This window comes from Chiloscyllium plagiosum, chromosome 25 (assembly GCF_004010195.1).
Source record: "Chiloscyllium plagiosum isolate BGI_BamShark_2017 chromosome 25, ASM401019v2, whole genome shotgun sequence".
NCBI lineage: Eukaryota > Metazoa > Chordata > Chondrichthyes > Orectolobiformes > Hemiscylliidae > Chiloscyllium > Chiloscyllium plagiosum.
The window spans coordinates 25362047-25380124 of NC_057734.1; the positions used below are offsets into that span (position 1 = coordinate 25362047).

Below are 18078 nucleotides of genomic sequence, written 5' to 3' on the forward strand. Positions count from 1 at the left end.
CAAAGCAAGGGTAAAGGTCAGCCTGGGAGAATCAAAGCTGCTAACAGAAACCATCAGTGACTGGCAAAGGGTCATGTGTGATAGCAGCCCATGTGATGACAAGGCCTGGTGTGAGGGGATTGAGGTAAGAACATGGGAAAAGGTGCTCAAACCCAGAAATTGCTGATCGAGATATCGAGTCCAGAAGGCTACACAGTTCCCAGGTGGAAAATAAGGTGTTAGTTTGTGCTGAGCTTTGCTGGAGCAAGCCTGAGAAAAGGAAATTGGCCAGGGATCAAGCTGCTCTGTTGAAATGGCAGGCAACCAGATGCTCAGAGTCATTTTTGCAGATGTGAAGTTCTACAATGAACAACCAGATGTTCAGGGTCATTTTTGCAAATGCGGAGTTCAACAATTTTGGGGCTTGAGCGCATTCTCCCAACCTCCATACACCAGGTCTTGTCATCACATGGGCTGCTACCACAAACAACCCACTGTTATCCACAGCTATTCACTCTCCCACGCTGTCCTGTGTCTACTCAACTGTTTTCTTCTCTGCCTGGACTCCATCTCCAACTGTCATTTACTTCTCCCCTTGCCCCATCCCTTCTTCAGCATAGACACCAACCTTTTCCCAACAACAATCAGTTCTGAAGAGGAATCACTGGATCCGAAATGTTAACTCTACTTTCTCCCCACAGAGGTGACAGACTGCTAAGTTTCTCCACAATTTCCATCTTGGTTTTTGATTTTCGGCATCTGCAGTTCTTTTGTTTTTTTTTGTTCAGTGTGGGGACATATGGGTGGCTTGCTGTGTAGTAACACAATTGAGACACAAATGGATTTCAGTCAATGAGAGGAAACTGATGTCAGCTTGTGAGATTTGAGGAATTCAAACAGGTCCCAGTAAAGGATTCAGATGGGCTATGAGGAAATAACAGGGGAAAGGAACTAACTGGATAACCCTTTAAAGAGTAAGCACAGACATAACAATGTGGCTACAAACTAGGAAATCACTGTTTACCTTCAGATCCAAATAATGAAGTACAAACAAAAGACAAGAATTTGTGGAGTAGTTTTATTCTTCACCTGACTGTACGCAACTGCCAAAATATAAAATTTCAAACTACTGCAAGCTTATGCTGGATCTTACTGTCAGAATGGCAACTGCAGTTCTGAAAGCATAGCAGCAATAATAACTTGCATTTACAAAGCATTGTTATCATAATGAAACAATCCAAGTAATTCCATTCATAGATGAATGATAAAGCAAACTTTGGCAGTTAGCCACAATGGATTCATATGGAGCAGATGACCAGAAGCTTCGATATGTTTTAAGGAGTGTCCAAACGAGACAGAGCTGGAGCAGTGAAGAGATTCAGAGAGATAGAATTTCACACTTTAAGGCCCTTGTAGCAAAAGCCATGGCCAACAAAGGTGGAACAATTTAAATCAGGGCTGCACAAGGGATGAGAGCTAAGGAGAGCAAAGAATACAGATGGACGTAGGGCAGAGCACAGCAAATTACATTTATAGGGAGGGGCAGGATGGCCATGAAGATGAGAACTGGGAGTCAAGGTAGGTTAACAAATCCTGGAATGAAGGGTGGATGAGATTCGGTGCAAATTGGGACAGGGGAAGCAGAGTTTTAGAGTATTTCAGATTACAGAAAGTAGAATGTGGAAGACTGAGAATATGTGTTGGGCAGTTTATATGCAGAAAGCGATTAGAGAATAGAAGGACAGGAAAGCAGCGATCGCTGAGGAAATACAAAGGGATTAATTGAATTGAAATCAGGTTGAGCGATGAAAGCAGTAAAGGTATTTCAGTGGAAGTTAGTGAAAAAGATTAAAAATCAAAGTAAAATGCTTCAAAGATGGGGATACAGTGCTGGAGAGGGACTGAAACAGAGGAATAACAGTAGAACAAGGAGAGATCTGATGACCAGAGTCACACTGCCACCACAACAGTCTGGGAAGGGCAGGTAGGGTTTCACTTAGAAGACAGCTGAAGAAGTGCATGTATTCTTTGTAACCTCAAATATAGAGAATCCACTTCCTATGAAGCACGCATTTTCCAACAACAACCGCCCTTCACTCCAACTGCATTATTTCTACCCAAGAGGCCACATTAAGCAACCTTCCGACAAACATTTCCCAGTTTAGATCTTTCTTAAGTGGGTTTGTGTATATTCAGTGTAATTTGTTTCCCTATCAGTAAAAATGCTTATGTTTGACATATCCTCTGAAATCTAAGGAAGATCAGTACATATTGACAGAGCTACACTAGCACATGACAGCAAAACTTAATTCATCGAAGTATGACAAAAAGCGCTTGTGAAAATGTTCCAGCAACTAGCAAAGAAAATCAGCAAATAAGTCTACTGTTATTACAGATTCATTAAAATCTTGCTTAATGCTTCTTAAATCTGTTACAAACCACTTGTAATGCATGATTTAAAAAAGAAATGCACAATCATACAGATCTACAGAATACTAAGCTAGAGAATGGCTGGAAGTGTGCTTGTGGCCATGCAGCCCCAGTGGTTGTCCTGATCTCACTATATAATTACAGAAAGATGGTAAACAGATGCTGGGCACTTTTCCAGGGAAAAAGAAACTGGGTTGTGGAAGTACCATCAGCCATAGTGGGTCCTCCTTGTCGATGTCCTCAGGGCAGCATAAAGTCTAGCATCAGCAAAATAAATTTCACATCATCCTCTTGATTGGAAAAGCTGGACAGATATTTTACTCAAAATTACTGCACAGCATGCCTTTCTGTAAAAAAAGTAAACTATGCCTATTAAACAGCGATAGTTATTGAGAATTTTACAAGGTTGAAAGTGTATTTTTTAAAAGAAGTTCTTTCTGAAGTACGAGTAATCTCCCCGGTATTTGGCGCACACACAGAATGGGGGAGTGTGGTTACCTGAATCTTCCCATTGCATGCAAAATACTAGCCGCAGCTGGAAGAACCCAATGCGTCACTGCCACAAGACAAATGTGCGTTGTCAAAACAAGCAGACAGGGCTGTTCACAACCCCAACGGTATATCTGGCCAGGATAGACAATTCTGTTTTTATCAATAATCTAAGTTTTGAACTAGCTTGAAAGAAGCATCTAATCCATCATTTCTTTCCAATTGTTAATGTCAGTAAAGTCCCTGTTATTCGGAACCCAAGTATCCCGATAACAAAAACATTTTTACCATATATTCACAATCCTAATTAATAGCTGTAGGAAATTATGATTGACACATTCTTATCTTTATTATGACAAGTACCTCGCTGTCGCAGTTGCCAGGAATTCACTACACAAGAACCTGTAAGCAGCAAGCTGCATCCTACCACTCTTGACATAATGTACTGGACCTTCTTCCCCTCTTTTGGATGCCAAGTAAAACCACTTACAGCACAAGCAGTCTAATGAGAGGCAGTTATTCTATTTAGATTAAACCCAATCAAGACGTTTAAAACTATTCAGTTGATAAAGTTAAAAATAAATCTTTTTATAGTCCTTCCAACAAAATAGATAATCCACAGAAATTCTTCATTGTGTTATTAAAAGCATACATCAAACAAATTTATATCTCACCTTAAAAAAGGATAGCTATACACAAAATCCCTTGGCAATTCAGGTCGCTTCAAATATTAAACTATAAATAAAAGTTTCAAACTACTTAAATTTACTCTTACAGAAAGGCAAATTGAGAAAAAATATCTTGAAGATATCTCAAATGATTGCCATGTTTTACTTAGCACAAGGACAGCAAAATCGTTTTTCATATTTTGTCTGCCACAATCCACATTGAAGTTGAATAAAATCATGCAAGGAAACAACGAAGACCTATGTAAACAGTTTCTGTGGCTACCAATGCAAAAGCAATAACATCTTGCCAAATAGAAAAAGACTGAATCCTAAAACCCAAACGTCAATGTCTTCAATTTATGCCCTGAGCATGCAAACATGCACTTTGATTTTATTAGCTTCACTACATTCTGTTTGCCATGCAAACTCAGTAAGTCTCCTGGTAAGAGTAACTAAAGCAACCATATGAAAAATGTTACTCATTCTTGTCTTCAAAAAGACTTTTAATCTTTCAAATATTATTTAAACAAAACAATAAATTATTTTATTTAATTCACTGAATGTTTTAATTGCAGAAATATTCACCTGTTTTCACTTGTTCATTGACTGTGGATATAACATTACTGTGTACTCCTATTTACATTCTCCCTTTGAGGTAGTGATAACACAGTAACTATAGTTGCAACCCTAAAAGTGCAACTTCATGTGAAACAACAATTCGCAAGTATGATCTGCACATCACAATCAATACAAAAACTACAATTAAGTATTGCAGAACTATTATCCTCCGATAAGTATTAAAACATTCCTCTTAGGTTGAAATATATTAAACTGCTAAATTCATATATTCATAAAAGGTTTGCCAATCAAAGTTTGCCCACCATTTTCACACACTGGCCCTTTCAGTTATCGCCAACTGTACTTGTCAAAGACCCACTTGCCATCTGTTGTGTTATTGGAACCTCTCAGTTGCTAGCCAACATTCCTAATCCCCAAATCCCTCTCTTGAACCCACTTGGGAAATAAGCAATGCGATGCAGAAAAAAAATAGCTTGAGAGCAAGTAGGAGAGCACAAGGGGAGACTCTGCGAGTGAGAGCAACTTCATTATGTAGGTGATCCTTAAGCTGAAGAGGCAGCAAGGAGAGAGTCATTGAGTAAGAAGGACCATTTGGGACTGTAACCATTCGGAATAGATGAGGCTACTCGAAAATAATGCATATCGGGCCATGCAACGCTATGTTACTCCTGGTGTAAAACAACATTAAAATAAAACTCCTAATACTAAACATGAATATCTGCACCATTACACTACACACAACACTGCAACCTAAGTGCCAGGTGACCTCAGCCTCCTACCCAAAACAGGGCAAATCAGATGTCCAAAGCAGCAAATGAACTATTAGAAATGGGATACTATTCAGTTGTAACAAATACTAGCTGCAGCATTCCATTTACTGTACATAGCTTTAACATCACTATGAAGTGGTATTTCCTAAAATGTCAATATCAACGCTGGATTTAGAGAGACGAGCAGATTCAGCACAGAAGTGCTACAAGATCCCCTGGAGGAGTTTCACTTTGATTGGATAAGCTACAACTTGATCCATACAATAGTGTCAAAAAGAAGAGGAATGGTTTCAAAAGGGGAATAGAGAAGTAAAGAGGTTTAATGCGAGAATTCCACAGCTTACAGCTGAAACTGCAATAGGGACAGCTACCAAAGGTAGAGGGAAGGGAGAGTGGGATAAGAAAAGGGCCAGTACTGGAAGAATGCAGAGCCCTTGGAGATTGCACAGAGTTGGAAAACATGTAGGGGAATTTCAACACAAATCTACTTAAGAGGGGAATTTTTTCAAAGGTAAAGAAACCTAGATTTAGAGAGAAACAATGCAAACTAACATAGTTATGATCTCACATGAAACAAATGTATTTCAATATGCATTTCAACTGATAATATATTTGAACAAAATCTGTTCCAGCAATTCAAATTTCTTTATCAATTCCTGAAGAAAAAAAAATGCTGATGGACAGTCATTTTAACCAAAGCTACTCAGTAGGAAACTGACAAGATTAGATTGAGCATCCATTTTACACGTTGAAGCCAAGGTGAAGTAAAACCAGGCACATCGTTGAAATAAATCCACAGAGGCCACCAAGTCACCCTTTATTTACATTTGGAAAGTCTGTTACCCTGGTCCAGTTCCCTCAGAGCTGTCTCCTGGTGCCAGAATGTCTGACACTCCTGTTTTATCTGTCAGCCAGGGCTCCCTGATTGGACAGATTTATCAGCCCCAATCATGGAACTCATATTCTGAGGTCCATCTGGCTGACTTTGTTACAATTACTATAATTGTAACATAGGCAACACAAGTCTGACAGATCAGTTTCCCACCAGGAGCATCTGTTTAAATTACCACACTACTTTTGCTACAAGATGAGAAATAAAAAAAACCAAGAGGTCATGACCCCTTTCTAAAACCTTCTCATCAGTTAGTGTTGCATGCAATACCATGATTTGAACTACGGAAACAATATCAAGCATTTATCTAGAGTACGATGCAGATTTACAAAAGTGCAAAGTCTGAAATCAAGAAAACAAAATAAGGAAGAAAAATCTAGAAAAACAAATGGATAATTATTTTGTGTTTCTTTTCCCCAATTGTTTTTTGAGGTGGAAGCACTTGATCAGACAGGCTTGCGCAATGCACTATCTTTCACAAGATGCAATTATCTTTGCTTCACTTCTGTAATGTACCCACATCCTTGTCAATGTGTCCAGCTGTACCTCCAGTCCTCTTTTCCTTATTGCAACTGCTTTATCATTTTTCTTCATCCCATGCCGGTTTTCTGTTTGTATTTTCCAAAGGTCCACCAACTGTCTCCACCCTGACCAGCTGACCCGGACACTGCCCTCATTCCCAGTCCTGGTGGATTCCAGTTTTATCTTTTGCTGTGTTTCTTTTTTTCTGCACTGTAATTATATTTAACTACTGCTTTTTGGAACAAGCAGCAAAATGCAAGAATTACAATAGTGTATCAAACAGTGCCAGGTGACCTCAACACCCTCCCCAAAACAGGGCTAATCAGACTGTCCAAAGCAGCAAATGAACTATTAGAAATGGGATACTATTCAGTTGTATCAAATACTAGCTACAGCATTTCACTTATTCTCAGTGTTTGAACAATGCTAGCATACTCTCTCTGACTCTCTCTCACAGCATGTAATGTGACAGTGAAGACATGAAAAACCAGATTGGTGATTGGCAGATGCGGTCTTTAAAAATAAGAACATGGCATTTACCATGGCAATTTATTTTCTGATGCCGGCACACAAATTTATTAAATTCAGAACTCTCCGCTGTATTAAATTTCGCAAATGGTGCAATTTAAACTCACTATCGCCAGGTTACCTGTCCAATGCCATAATTACTACATCATATTGCTATTACATGTTTACTATTTTTGTATCACAATGGAAAACATGCTTTGTCTTTTGCTCTTTGAATTCAGCTTTGAGAAAAATTTCTTTGCTGCCCTTGTGAAAATGAAAATTAAAATAAGGATTCTCATCTGATCAGCTTTAACAAAATCCAGATTTACTTTCTGTCATGGGAGTTTTTAAAGAAAAAGATTACATATGCTCTGATTTATTATTATAAAGAGACATCACTATCCAATCCTTCTCTACAGAAATTCAGCTAATGATTTTCAAACTGTAAACTGCCGTCATCTTTAAGGCAGCTCCTATTTCTTCAACGTGTTATCTAATCTCGAGGAATTAAGTTAAAACAAACTCTTTAGTAAATCAAGAATGCTAGCACAGTGGATTCCATTCCATTTACACTACAAGGGGAGCTCCACAGCAACTCAAAACAACTATCCATCTGCAAACTTACAAATTTTCATTTCCTGTAGCGAACTTTCATTAATGGTTCTGTCAGAAAATGTGCTGATCCCAATGGTTATTTACATTTGCATCTCCAGCAATTGTAAGCATTGTCGGTGCTGTCTGTTACTCTGGTGATGATAAAACTATCTCCAATTACATTGTAATTTAGTTAGCAATGTCAGAATTGTTGCCTGCAGCAAATGAATAATAGATGGTGGTGTGACTTAAGTCAGCTCTTTTATAATCAATGTCTAAAATAATTTATAATGGTCTCCACCCTTTCTTCTCAACAATACACTATACTATGGAGATCGTTTATGGAAAACAAAAATCCAGAAGATCAAACACATCTGAATTGGCCATTTCTCCCCAGCTGCTTTTTCAACAACACACTGACATACATGTACCAACAAGTGATTTGAGAAAACTGTCATTCGCACTAAATAAGAGTCTAAACACTTTTCATTTTTCTAATACTTGGAGTGCCATTGCATACAAGGTTATGGGCCAAGGTCTGGGAAATGGGATCAGAATAGATAGTTGTTTGATGACTGACATAGATATGATGGATCCTTTCCATGCTTTAAAAACTCTGACTTTCCAACAGCTCAACCAAAAATTTAGAAATCCTGTTGTCATGAAATTTTAATAAAATGAAAAAAAGCACTAAAGTGGTTCAATTCTGTCAAAACACTTTCCACTTGCTCTCTGAATGTAAACCCAGTGACAATGTTATTCAACACATTGCCCCAGGTGACCTGAAGTTAATTATCTGACCTGCTATTAATTGGTTCCTGTGACAATCAGTCATCCCAAGGGAATCTAAGCTGCAAGTTTTATTGAAATTAAAATCAATTAGTCATCTCTCATTGTTATTTGATAATTTCACTTTTCAGAATATCTATTATGGTCAATATTCCTCAAATTTTTATTTTCTTCTGCCTCCCTAGCTTTAAATATATTATCCAACAGACTGCTCATCCATATGTCCTTACAGTGTTGAGAGCAAACTTGGTGTGCAGTACAAGACTATGAATTCACAATAATGCTAGAACTATGTAAAACATCATCCTGTTACCAAGTTTAAAAATGTTTCACTCATTGCTTCCTCCTACAATTCTCAAGTCTTGACAATCCCAGTTTAACATTGCTTAACCTTTACTTCTAGATTCATGTCATTTTAAATCTTTTCAAAATTTATGGTCTCATGCACAAACTAAAATTTTGCAAAACAAAACAGCAAAAGGCATACAAAAACCAAACACAACATGCAGAAGAATAATGATGCTGTAAAACAAAACAACAGAAAAACATTTGAATTTATAATGAAATTCTAGGAGTTGGAAGCCAGCAAAAAATTGAATAAATCCTACATTTTGAATCACTAAATGTTCCAATTACACACATAGGCTTTGTTTTTTTTCTCTGAAAACTGAGAAACATTAGAAGCAGGAATTATGTAAATTGGCTCTCACCCAAAGTGAGCAGCCCATCTTGAAAATCTCTTTTGCAAATACCATCCCAAACCAGAATATATTGAAGCAGGGACTCAAGAACCTACTCTCCAAAAACAAGGCAAAATTCTTTGGAACCATCACAAACCGGTTTATAAGTAGTAATTTGCAGATTCTACAATTGTGTCAAGGATTAAAACTGTTCATGTTCGCTACTTACGAATAGGATTGGAAATGGTTGAAATTAGTATCCTGCTTGATTTAATTATTAGTACCTACTCTAAAAACAAAAGGAATTCAATAATTCTTAATGTTGAAGTGTTTGGGGAAAAGAAAATTTGGTTTGTGGGAGCCAGGTACTGGTGGCGTTTTGTTTAACTCAATTTAGTTCCTCAAGCGCTAACCAACTGTGGCTGAAGTACATGCGACCTACAGAAATTAATTGTACTTACGTCAACTCCTGCTTTTAATGCGATGTCCTCTACACAAGGAGGACAAGAGTAGTAACACTGTGGAACAACATCACATCAAAATCTCACATAATCCTGACTTATGGAAATTTGCCAATCAAATCCTGCAATTCCCTACCCAACACAATTCTCACATGGACCACAGGAGTTTCTAAAACAGTTGAAGATCCAATTGGGCATAAAGTGGCTACTGCTTCATCAAATTACCCAACAAAAAAAGGGCTCTGAAATGAGGGAAGGTGAGATCTTAAGAGTAAAATTAAGCGCACTCACAAGGAACATCTTGTTTCAAAATGAACTAATTCATTCTCCTTTTAATATTCACTGGACTGTCATTCTATGTAATAGATACCATCAAAAATCATGGTGTATAAACTGATCTAGTGTTTAAGACAATGCATCTTCTAGCCTCACAAGTTATGTTTTTGTATATGCTTGGCATATAGGTCAACCGTTCCTTTTAGCCACGACAGTGCAATACTAATCTTATAACTAGTTGGAAGGAGTCAAGCAGATGATATAGACTGTGAAGACATGTGGGATTTTCAGACAATCAAATCCTGCTGGGCAAATGCCAAAGAGAACTGTGTTTTCCAAAAAAATGTATGAAGTATGAAGGTGGTTTCAAGTTATACGTCAAAATAATTGATAACTTATCAACTGAATGTGCAGTAGTGAAGGAATTTGGTATTAATGAAAAGTTGATGCGAGAATGGAAGGAGGAGGAATCCACCCTGAAGATAGTGCTCAAGACCCATTTTGCCTTGAGAACAGGAATCAGCCACTACCCTGATCTTGAGAACCATATAGTCATAGAGATGTACAGTATGGAAACAGACTCTTTAGTCCAACTCTCCCATGTCAATCAGATATCCTAAATTAATCTAGTCTCATTTGCCAGCATTTGGCCCATATCCCTCTAAACCCTTCCTATGCATATACTCATCCAGATGCCTTTTAAAAATTGTAATTGTACCAGCCTCCGCCACTTCCTCTGGCAATGTGCACTAGCTTTGATTGAAACAGTTTCCCCTTAGGTGCCTTTTAAATCTTTCCCCTCAGGTCCCTTTTAAATCTTTCCCCTCTCATCCTAAATCTATGCCATCTAGTTCTGGGCTCCCCAAAACCAGGGAATAGATCTTCTAGGAATATACCTAGAATTTAACCTATCCATGCCCCCATTGATTTTATAAACCTCGATAAGGTCACCCTTCAGCCTCCAATGGTCCAGGAAAAACAGCGTCAGCCTATTCAGCCTCTCCCTATACTCAAACTCTCCAATCCTGGCAATAGCCTTGTAAATCTTTTCTGAACCCTTTCAAGTTTCACAACATGCTTCCTATAGGAGGGAGACCAGAATCGCACACAATGTTCCAAAAGTGGTCTAACCGATGGTCCTGTACAGCCGCAACATGACCTCCCAACTCCTACACTCAATGCTCTGACCAATAAAGGAAAACATACTAACTGTCTTTTTCATTATCCTATCTAACTGAGACTCCACTTGCAAGTAACTATGAAGCTGTAGTCCAACATCTCTTTGTTCAACAACACTCCCCAGGATCTTACCATTAAGTGGAATGACCTGTCTTTATTTGCTTTTCAAAATGCAGCACCTCACATTTATCTAAATTAAACTCCATCTGCCGTTCCCCTGCCCATTGGAACATTGGCCCATCTGATCAAGACCCTGTTATACTCTGAGGCAACCTTCTTCACTGTCTGCTGTTTTCTGCAAACGTACTAACTATACCTCCTATGTTCACATCCAAATAATTTATATAAATGACAAAAAGCAGTGGATCCAGCACTGACCCTTGTGGTCATGGGCCTCCAGTCTGAAAAGCAACCTTGCGCCACCACCCTCTGTCTTCTACCTTGGAGCCAGTTCTGTAAACAAATGTTCTACCTTTATTCCATGAGATCTAACCTTGCTAATCAGTTTACCACGAGGAACCTTGTTGAACGCCTTACTGAAGTCCAAAGAGACCATGTCCATATAATGGAATGGGTCCTTGAAAATCATCAGAATGCATTTCTGATAACATTGAAACCAACACAGATACATGCATTTGTGGGCCAAAAAACAAATTGCAAATTTAGCAAACATTTCATGACAACAGCTTTAGCCACTTTAAGAAACAAACAATGTCATGTTGCTGCAGCAGAAGTTGGAGATCAATCAGAGACTACCAAAATGACCAGTTTCTAGCAATTCATCATTGGGCAGCAGGAAAAACATGATTACTATTATGTCACATCTGCAATATGGATAAAATGCCTCTGAATTTCAATAGGCCCAGCAACTGAACCGTGAAGTGGAAGGGTTCTAAAATAGTTATTGTGAAGATAACAGGTCATGATATACTTCTCAATGGTACAAACCTGCATAGGTGACTAAACAAAATGAAAGCCCATGGTATATTTTAAAGATAAAACCACACCAAAAGTCAAGATCCCTACCAGAGTCTTTGTACTTGCGCATAATAAAGGTCAGGTGGATGCAGATAAAGTTATGGATTGCTGTGGTTCTGTTCACCGAGTTGGAAGTTTTTGTTGCAAATGTTTCGTCCCCTGGCTAGGCGACATCATCAGTGCTTGGGAGCCTCCTGTGAAGCGCTTCTTTGATGTTTCCTCCGGTGTTTATAGTGGTCTGTCCCTGGCACTTCCGGTTGTCAGTTTCAGCTGTCCGCTGTAGTGGTTGGTATATTGGGTCCAGGTCGATGTGTTTGTTGATGGAGTTTGTGGATGAATGCCATGCCTCTAGGAATTCCCTGGCTGTTCTCTGTCTGGCTTGCCCTATGATAGTAGTGTTGTCCCAGTCGAACTCATGTTGCTTGTTGTCTGCGTGTGTGGCTACTAAGGATAGCTGGTCGTGTCGTTTCGTAGCTAGTTGATGTTCATGTATGCGGATTGTTAGCTGTCTTCCTGTTTGTCCTATATAGTGTTTAGTGCAGTCCTTGCATGGTATTTTGTACACTATCATAGGGCAAGCCAGATAGAGAACAGCCAGGGAATTCCTAGAGGCATGGCATTCATCCACAAACTCCAACAACAACACATCGACGTGGACCCAATATACCAACCACTACAGCGGACAGCTGAAACTAACAACCGGAAGCGCCAGGGACAGACCACTATAAACACCAGAGGAAACATCAAAGAAGCGCTTCGCAGGAGGCTCCCAAGCACTGATGATGTCGCCTAGCCAGGGGACGAAACGTTTGCAACAAAAACTTGCAGCTCGGCGAACAGAACCACAGCAACGAGCACCCGAGCTACAAATCTTCGCACAAACTTTGAGTTATGGATTGATAATGTGTGGAATAGGTGCCCAAGTGGTCTACATAAAGAACACATAATTTCAGTATGGGATATACTCAAATCCCATACAAACAGTGGGATCGAGAAATAAATAATATCCTGTATTGCAGTTATAACAATAGATATAATGATCCCTAGTTCGATCTTTGAATGCGTGCCTCAAAAAGACATTCAAGGATTATGCCCATGCAGTGTGGAATAGATATATGGTTGATGGAGAAACCCTTGATGAACAGTAGATACATATACAGAACACTCCATTTGGTGTTTTATGCAGTTTGGTCATCAGATCATTAAATGCTTTTTGGGCACAAACTATCATTAGATGATTTTCAAAAAAAAACGCAGATAATCCAATCCAGTGGATGGAGAAGAAGATAATTTATTCAGAACGGCTGATTCTAATATCAAAAACCACAGGAGAGGATATTTAAAATGATGCTATAACATAAGTGACTCAGAAAAAATTCTATGAACTCTGTGAACCTAACAGGTTTTAGAACATTTTAACTGTGGTTAAAAAAAGTTGATTTTTCCACAATTAATTTGTTCAATAAACTGGACCATGTTAATTTAAAATGGCTTTTTTCCTCGCATATCAAAATAACAGTTCACATTTTCTACTTAACCATACATGTCAACCACCATTCTTGGAAGTTTCAAAGATTGACATTTATGGTTGCTTGAAATCAGAAGTTGCAGATCTTAACAACATAACTTTGCTTTGGTATCATTCAACATCATTCTCTGCTAGATAATTAGAGCACAGGTCTTACTTTCATGTACAGAGCTCTGCCTACAGGCATTCAATTGTTATCTGTAGATAACTAATGCAGCTAGGATGATATAAAATTGAAAATAAAAGCCTATAAATGTCTGAAGAATAATGGTAGGTCAGAAGACTAGGATTTTTCTTTGAGAAACCAGCAAAGGGTAATTTTTAAAACGTAAAGGGAGTAATTAGACAATGAGCCGAAACTAAAGAAATATAAGAACAGACTTATATTATGGAAGATGATTAGAGTAGCTAAAATAAGCATTGGCCCCTTAAGGATGAGACAAGGGAATTATTAACAGGAAGCAAGAAAATTACCAATACTTTGAACAAGTGTTTTGTCTCTGTATTGACAGAAGACATGAAAACATTTCAAAAATAGTAGAAAATCAAGGCAAAGATAAGGGATAAGCTTAAAATAATTATGATCCAAGAAAAAATGTACTGAGAAAATTCATGTGACTAAATACAGAGAAGTCTCTTGACCTGATGCCCTAAAATCTGGGTTTTAAAAGAAATTGTTGCAAAGTTAGAAGATGTATTGGTGTAATCTACCAAAATTCCCTAGATTCTGGAAAAGGTCCCAAAAGATTGGAAAAGTATGAATAGAAGACCTCTACTTAAAACAGGATACTTTAGGCTAACATCTTATATTAGGAAAATGCAAGAATCCATTTGTTAAAAAGTGATGGTGGCAAGATACCTAATATTTAAAACCATGTACAATTAAGCAGAATCAACATGGTTTTATTGAAAGGGATCAGCATTTGACAAATTTATTAGACATCTTTAAGGATGCAACTAGCAGAATGGATGAAGGCAAATCAATAGATGTAGTGTTTTGGATTTCTCAAAGGCATTCAATTAAAAAAAAGTGTCATTTCAAATGTTACTACATTTGGCAAGAGGTCTTGATGTTAGGAGTGATACAGTACAATGTATAAAGGATCAGAACATCAGAAAAAATGGTCATTTTAACGTTTTCGAACAAACTTAGTAGAATGCCACTGGATTGATGCTGAACCCTCAACAACATACGATATACATTAATGAATTGAATCAAGGGTCTGACCTTGTTTATTGTTGACTAATTTGGTTACTATTTAAAAATTGGTTAACATACATAAATTATGAAGAAGGTGCCAATTGTCCAGAGAGCTATAGATAGGGTAAATGAGTGTGTGAAAACTTTGCAAATGAAGTGTAGTGTAATGTGGGAAAATATGAGGATGTCCACTTTGAAAGATGGAATAAAAAAGCAGAATGTTACTTCAATGGAGAAGAACTGAAGAATGCTGTAGTGCACAGGGAATCACGAATAATGTAAAGTTAGCATCCAGGTACAGAAAATAATTAGGTAGGCAAATGGAATGTTGGCTTTTATTGAAAGAGGAATGGAGTATAAAAATAGGAACATCTTGCCATAATTGTACAGGGCATTGGTGAGATCACATCTAAAGCACAGGGTACAGTTCTGATCTTGTTACTTAAGGAGGGATATATTTGCATCTGAAATAGTTCAGAGTAAGTCCGCTAACCTGATTCCAGGATGACGGAATCATCTTATGAAAAGGTTAAGCTGATTGGGACTGCAATATATAAGGCCAAGTTAGACAGCTATATTTTCTACACGGGTATCAAGCTTTATGGTGACAGCCAGGAAAATGGAGTGAAGGCCAAATCACATCAACTATGATCATTTTGAACAGAAAAGCAGATTCAAAGGGCTGACTGACCTACTCATGCTCCTATGTCTTCTGATTTTATAACCTTCTGATTGTTAATGTGGGTCAGAGCTACCTTCAAACAGAAAACTCAAGAAGATGAAGATAAAGAAATCTAACATTCATGGGGTAATAAAACACCAGAAGAACAACGTTAAAATGATTTGGAAAATGTTCAAATCCACCACTTCTTCCAGCATATGAATATTACTTTACTGGTGAAACACATCTATAACAAAACCAAGCCAAATTGATAGAAAGTAGTCAATTATACATAAACACATTAACATTTAAAGGCTAATTCAGTGGCATGGCTTTATATACTTTGTGCAATACCTATAAGATTTTAATTCAGTTTTCACTTTGCTCATAATCTTTTTATTTATTATATGCAAATTCATTGAGTGATTAAAACATGTTGTAATATGGTACTTTTTTAAGGTTGCAATAATACTGCATTACTGTTTTGAGATCATCCACCACACACTGACCTATATGAGAACTCAATAATGTGTTTGCATGCACATGTAGACAATTCTCCCAGTTACTGTTTTTATTGAACATTTGAACATGAATAATGTTTTCCATAAGTTTACGAAGCACACAGGCAATATAATTAGTCATAGAGATGGACAGCACAGAATCAAACCCTTCGGTCCAACTTGTCTATGCTGACCAGATATCCCAACCTAATCTAGTCCCATTTGCCAACACTTGGCCCATATCCCCTACATCCTTGTTATTCATATACCCATCCAGATGTCTTTTAGATGTTGTAAATGTATCAACCTTCACCACTTCCCCTGCCAGCTTAAGCACTATCCCTTAGGTCTCTTTTAAATCTTTCCCCTCTCACCCTGAACCTATGCCCTCTAGTTCTGGACTCCCCACCCCAGAGAAAATCCCCTCATGATTTTATTAGCCTCTATGAGATCACCCTTCAGCCTCTTTTGCACCAGGGAAAATAGATCCAGATTATTCAGTCTCTCCTTATGGCTCAAACCCTCCAACCCTAAATTGAATGCTTGCAATTTTTACAAACTCCAGCTCCATACTGTATTGTAGTGATGTACCATATATAGCTAAACTTGAGTGGTAGAACAGTCACATGCCTTGGCCTTAGTTCATTCTTAAGTTCAATCTGAACCTGACTTAGAATCTTGCTACCAGTTTCTAAAAGCCAGGGAACAGACACAAAAAAAAATCCACAAGTGTTAATGGATTGTTGGGTTTTAACTCAGGGGGTTGAAATACAAAAGCGAGAAAGTAATGTTTCAACTGTACCGAGCCTTAGTTAAATCTCACCTGCAATACTGTGCTCAGTTTTGTGCACCAAACCTCAGGAAAGAGGATCAATTTTAACTTAAGACAGGAGTTGACCATTATTAATAGTCAAGGCTATCAAGGAATATGGAATAAAAAGCAGGCAAATGGAGTTAAAGCATAAATCAGCCACAATCTAACCTAATGGCTTATGGGGCTGAATAGCCCACACCTGTTCTTTTAATTATGCCAAAACATACTCAAAACCAACCTGTACAATCATAAAAAATAATGTAACAATTGTATATTAACTTGCAACTTCAAATTTATGTATATAAACAACACGAAAGCACAAAACAGAACAATACTTCAAAACTTGTTATATGACTGATCAAGATAAAAATGATGGAGATGTTTCCACTGAAGCACTCTCACAATTACTAAAACTCTCATTCAAAAATGCTTTTGCAGACTGGACATTCAGCATTTAATCCTTCAGCCACTAATATGCGTTGTGGAGGTAATATTTTAAAACTATGTCCCTAATTATAACTGAATAAACCTCTTTAACTGTCTTACTTTATACATAATACTCAAAGTGACTTTGTCAGTTAATCAAAATCCTGCGTTCCAGTACCTGCACAGAAAACACTTGTAGAATTTAGAAACATTTAGGATATAATTGGCCTTCACTTACGACGGCTAATTACATTCAATGTAATATACTTAAAGGAATCATACTTCAGGCAACAAAATAATTCAACTTTGTACATTGCAAAGTTCACTTACCAACAAATAGTTTTACATCTCTGACACTGAAATCGCTATCTGGTGTTCTGTGGTTAGAAGACAAGAAGTTAGAATGTTTAGTCTCAATCTCGGGGTTATACAAAAAAAACGTTCTGAAACATGGTTAAACGTGGGAAAACAAAAGGCTAGTCCCAAACCTTCGTCATTACTGTTAAAGGCATAGCTATTTGCTTTGTTTACCTAACACGATGGAGGTTGTATTTTCAGCACTTATTGATAACTTCACATTGCTCGGTTGGGCGCTGGCTTTGACTAATCGGACGTTTCCAACTCGAACCCAAGATTGAACTCTGGGCTCCAGGAATCCAAAGGCTGCTTAATCGATCTGAGGATTTGACACCGTGTGTCATCCCAGCTACCGACATACAATCACTGACCTATAACTGCTGTGTTAACATGGATATGTGAATTCAGCATGAAAAGAACAAATCTTATTCCTTACATATTTGACTTTCATTATAAGGCGACGGGTGTGCGTAATGAAATACGATCTTCTGCTATATGCTAAAACACTAAAATTTACAGTATATTAAACAGGGTGTCCGTGACAGAAACAGGTTCCACTTTATTCGGGCCATTTTATGGATCAAGAAAATTGGTGTCAAAGTATTCTGCAAATCGTTCTTGTCAACATTTACATCCTCAAAATAAATGTCCGAAATCAAACAACACGTCCATGTAATATTTATCGCCATCCTTAGAAAAGGGACTATTTATTTGGGAGTTCCTTTTATATAAAAAGGTACACCTTTAGAATGCAGAGCTCAGTGCCAGATCAACGTGCTTCTTAATAAGTGAGCC

General features: G+C 37.8%; 1 protein-coding gene across 12 annotated transcripts in view; it reads right to left on the reverse strand.

Annotated features, from left to right (window-relative positions):
• Window positions 1–18078, reverse strand: part of LOC122562672 (lysine-specific demethylase 2B) — a 218332-nt gene that overhangs the window by 171782 nt on the left and 28472 nt on the right. For 10 of the 12 annotated variants that reach the window (XM_043715718.1, XM_043715717.1, XM_043715725.1 and 7 more), the window contains exon 4: window positions 17257–17303. The exons of 1 other annotated variant lie outside the window; for it this stretch is intronic. In XM_043715718.1, coding sequence (XP_043571653.1) covers window positions 17257–17303 — 47 coding nt within the window. Of the gene's footprint in view, window positions 1–17256; window positions 17304–17457; window positions 17576–18078 lie in introns of those variants that run through there. One more of the 12 variants, XM_043715726.1, reaches the window with a different exon arrangement.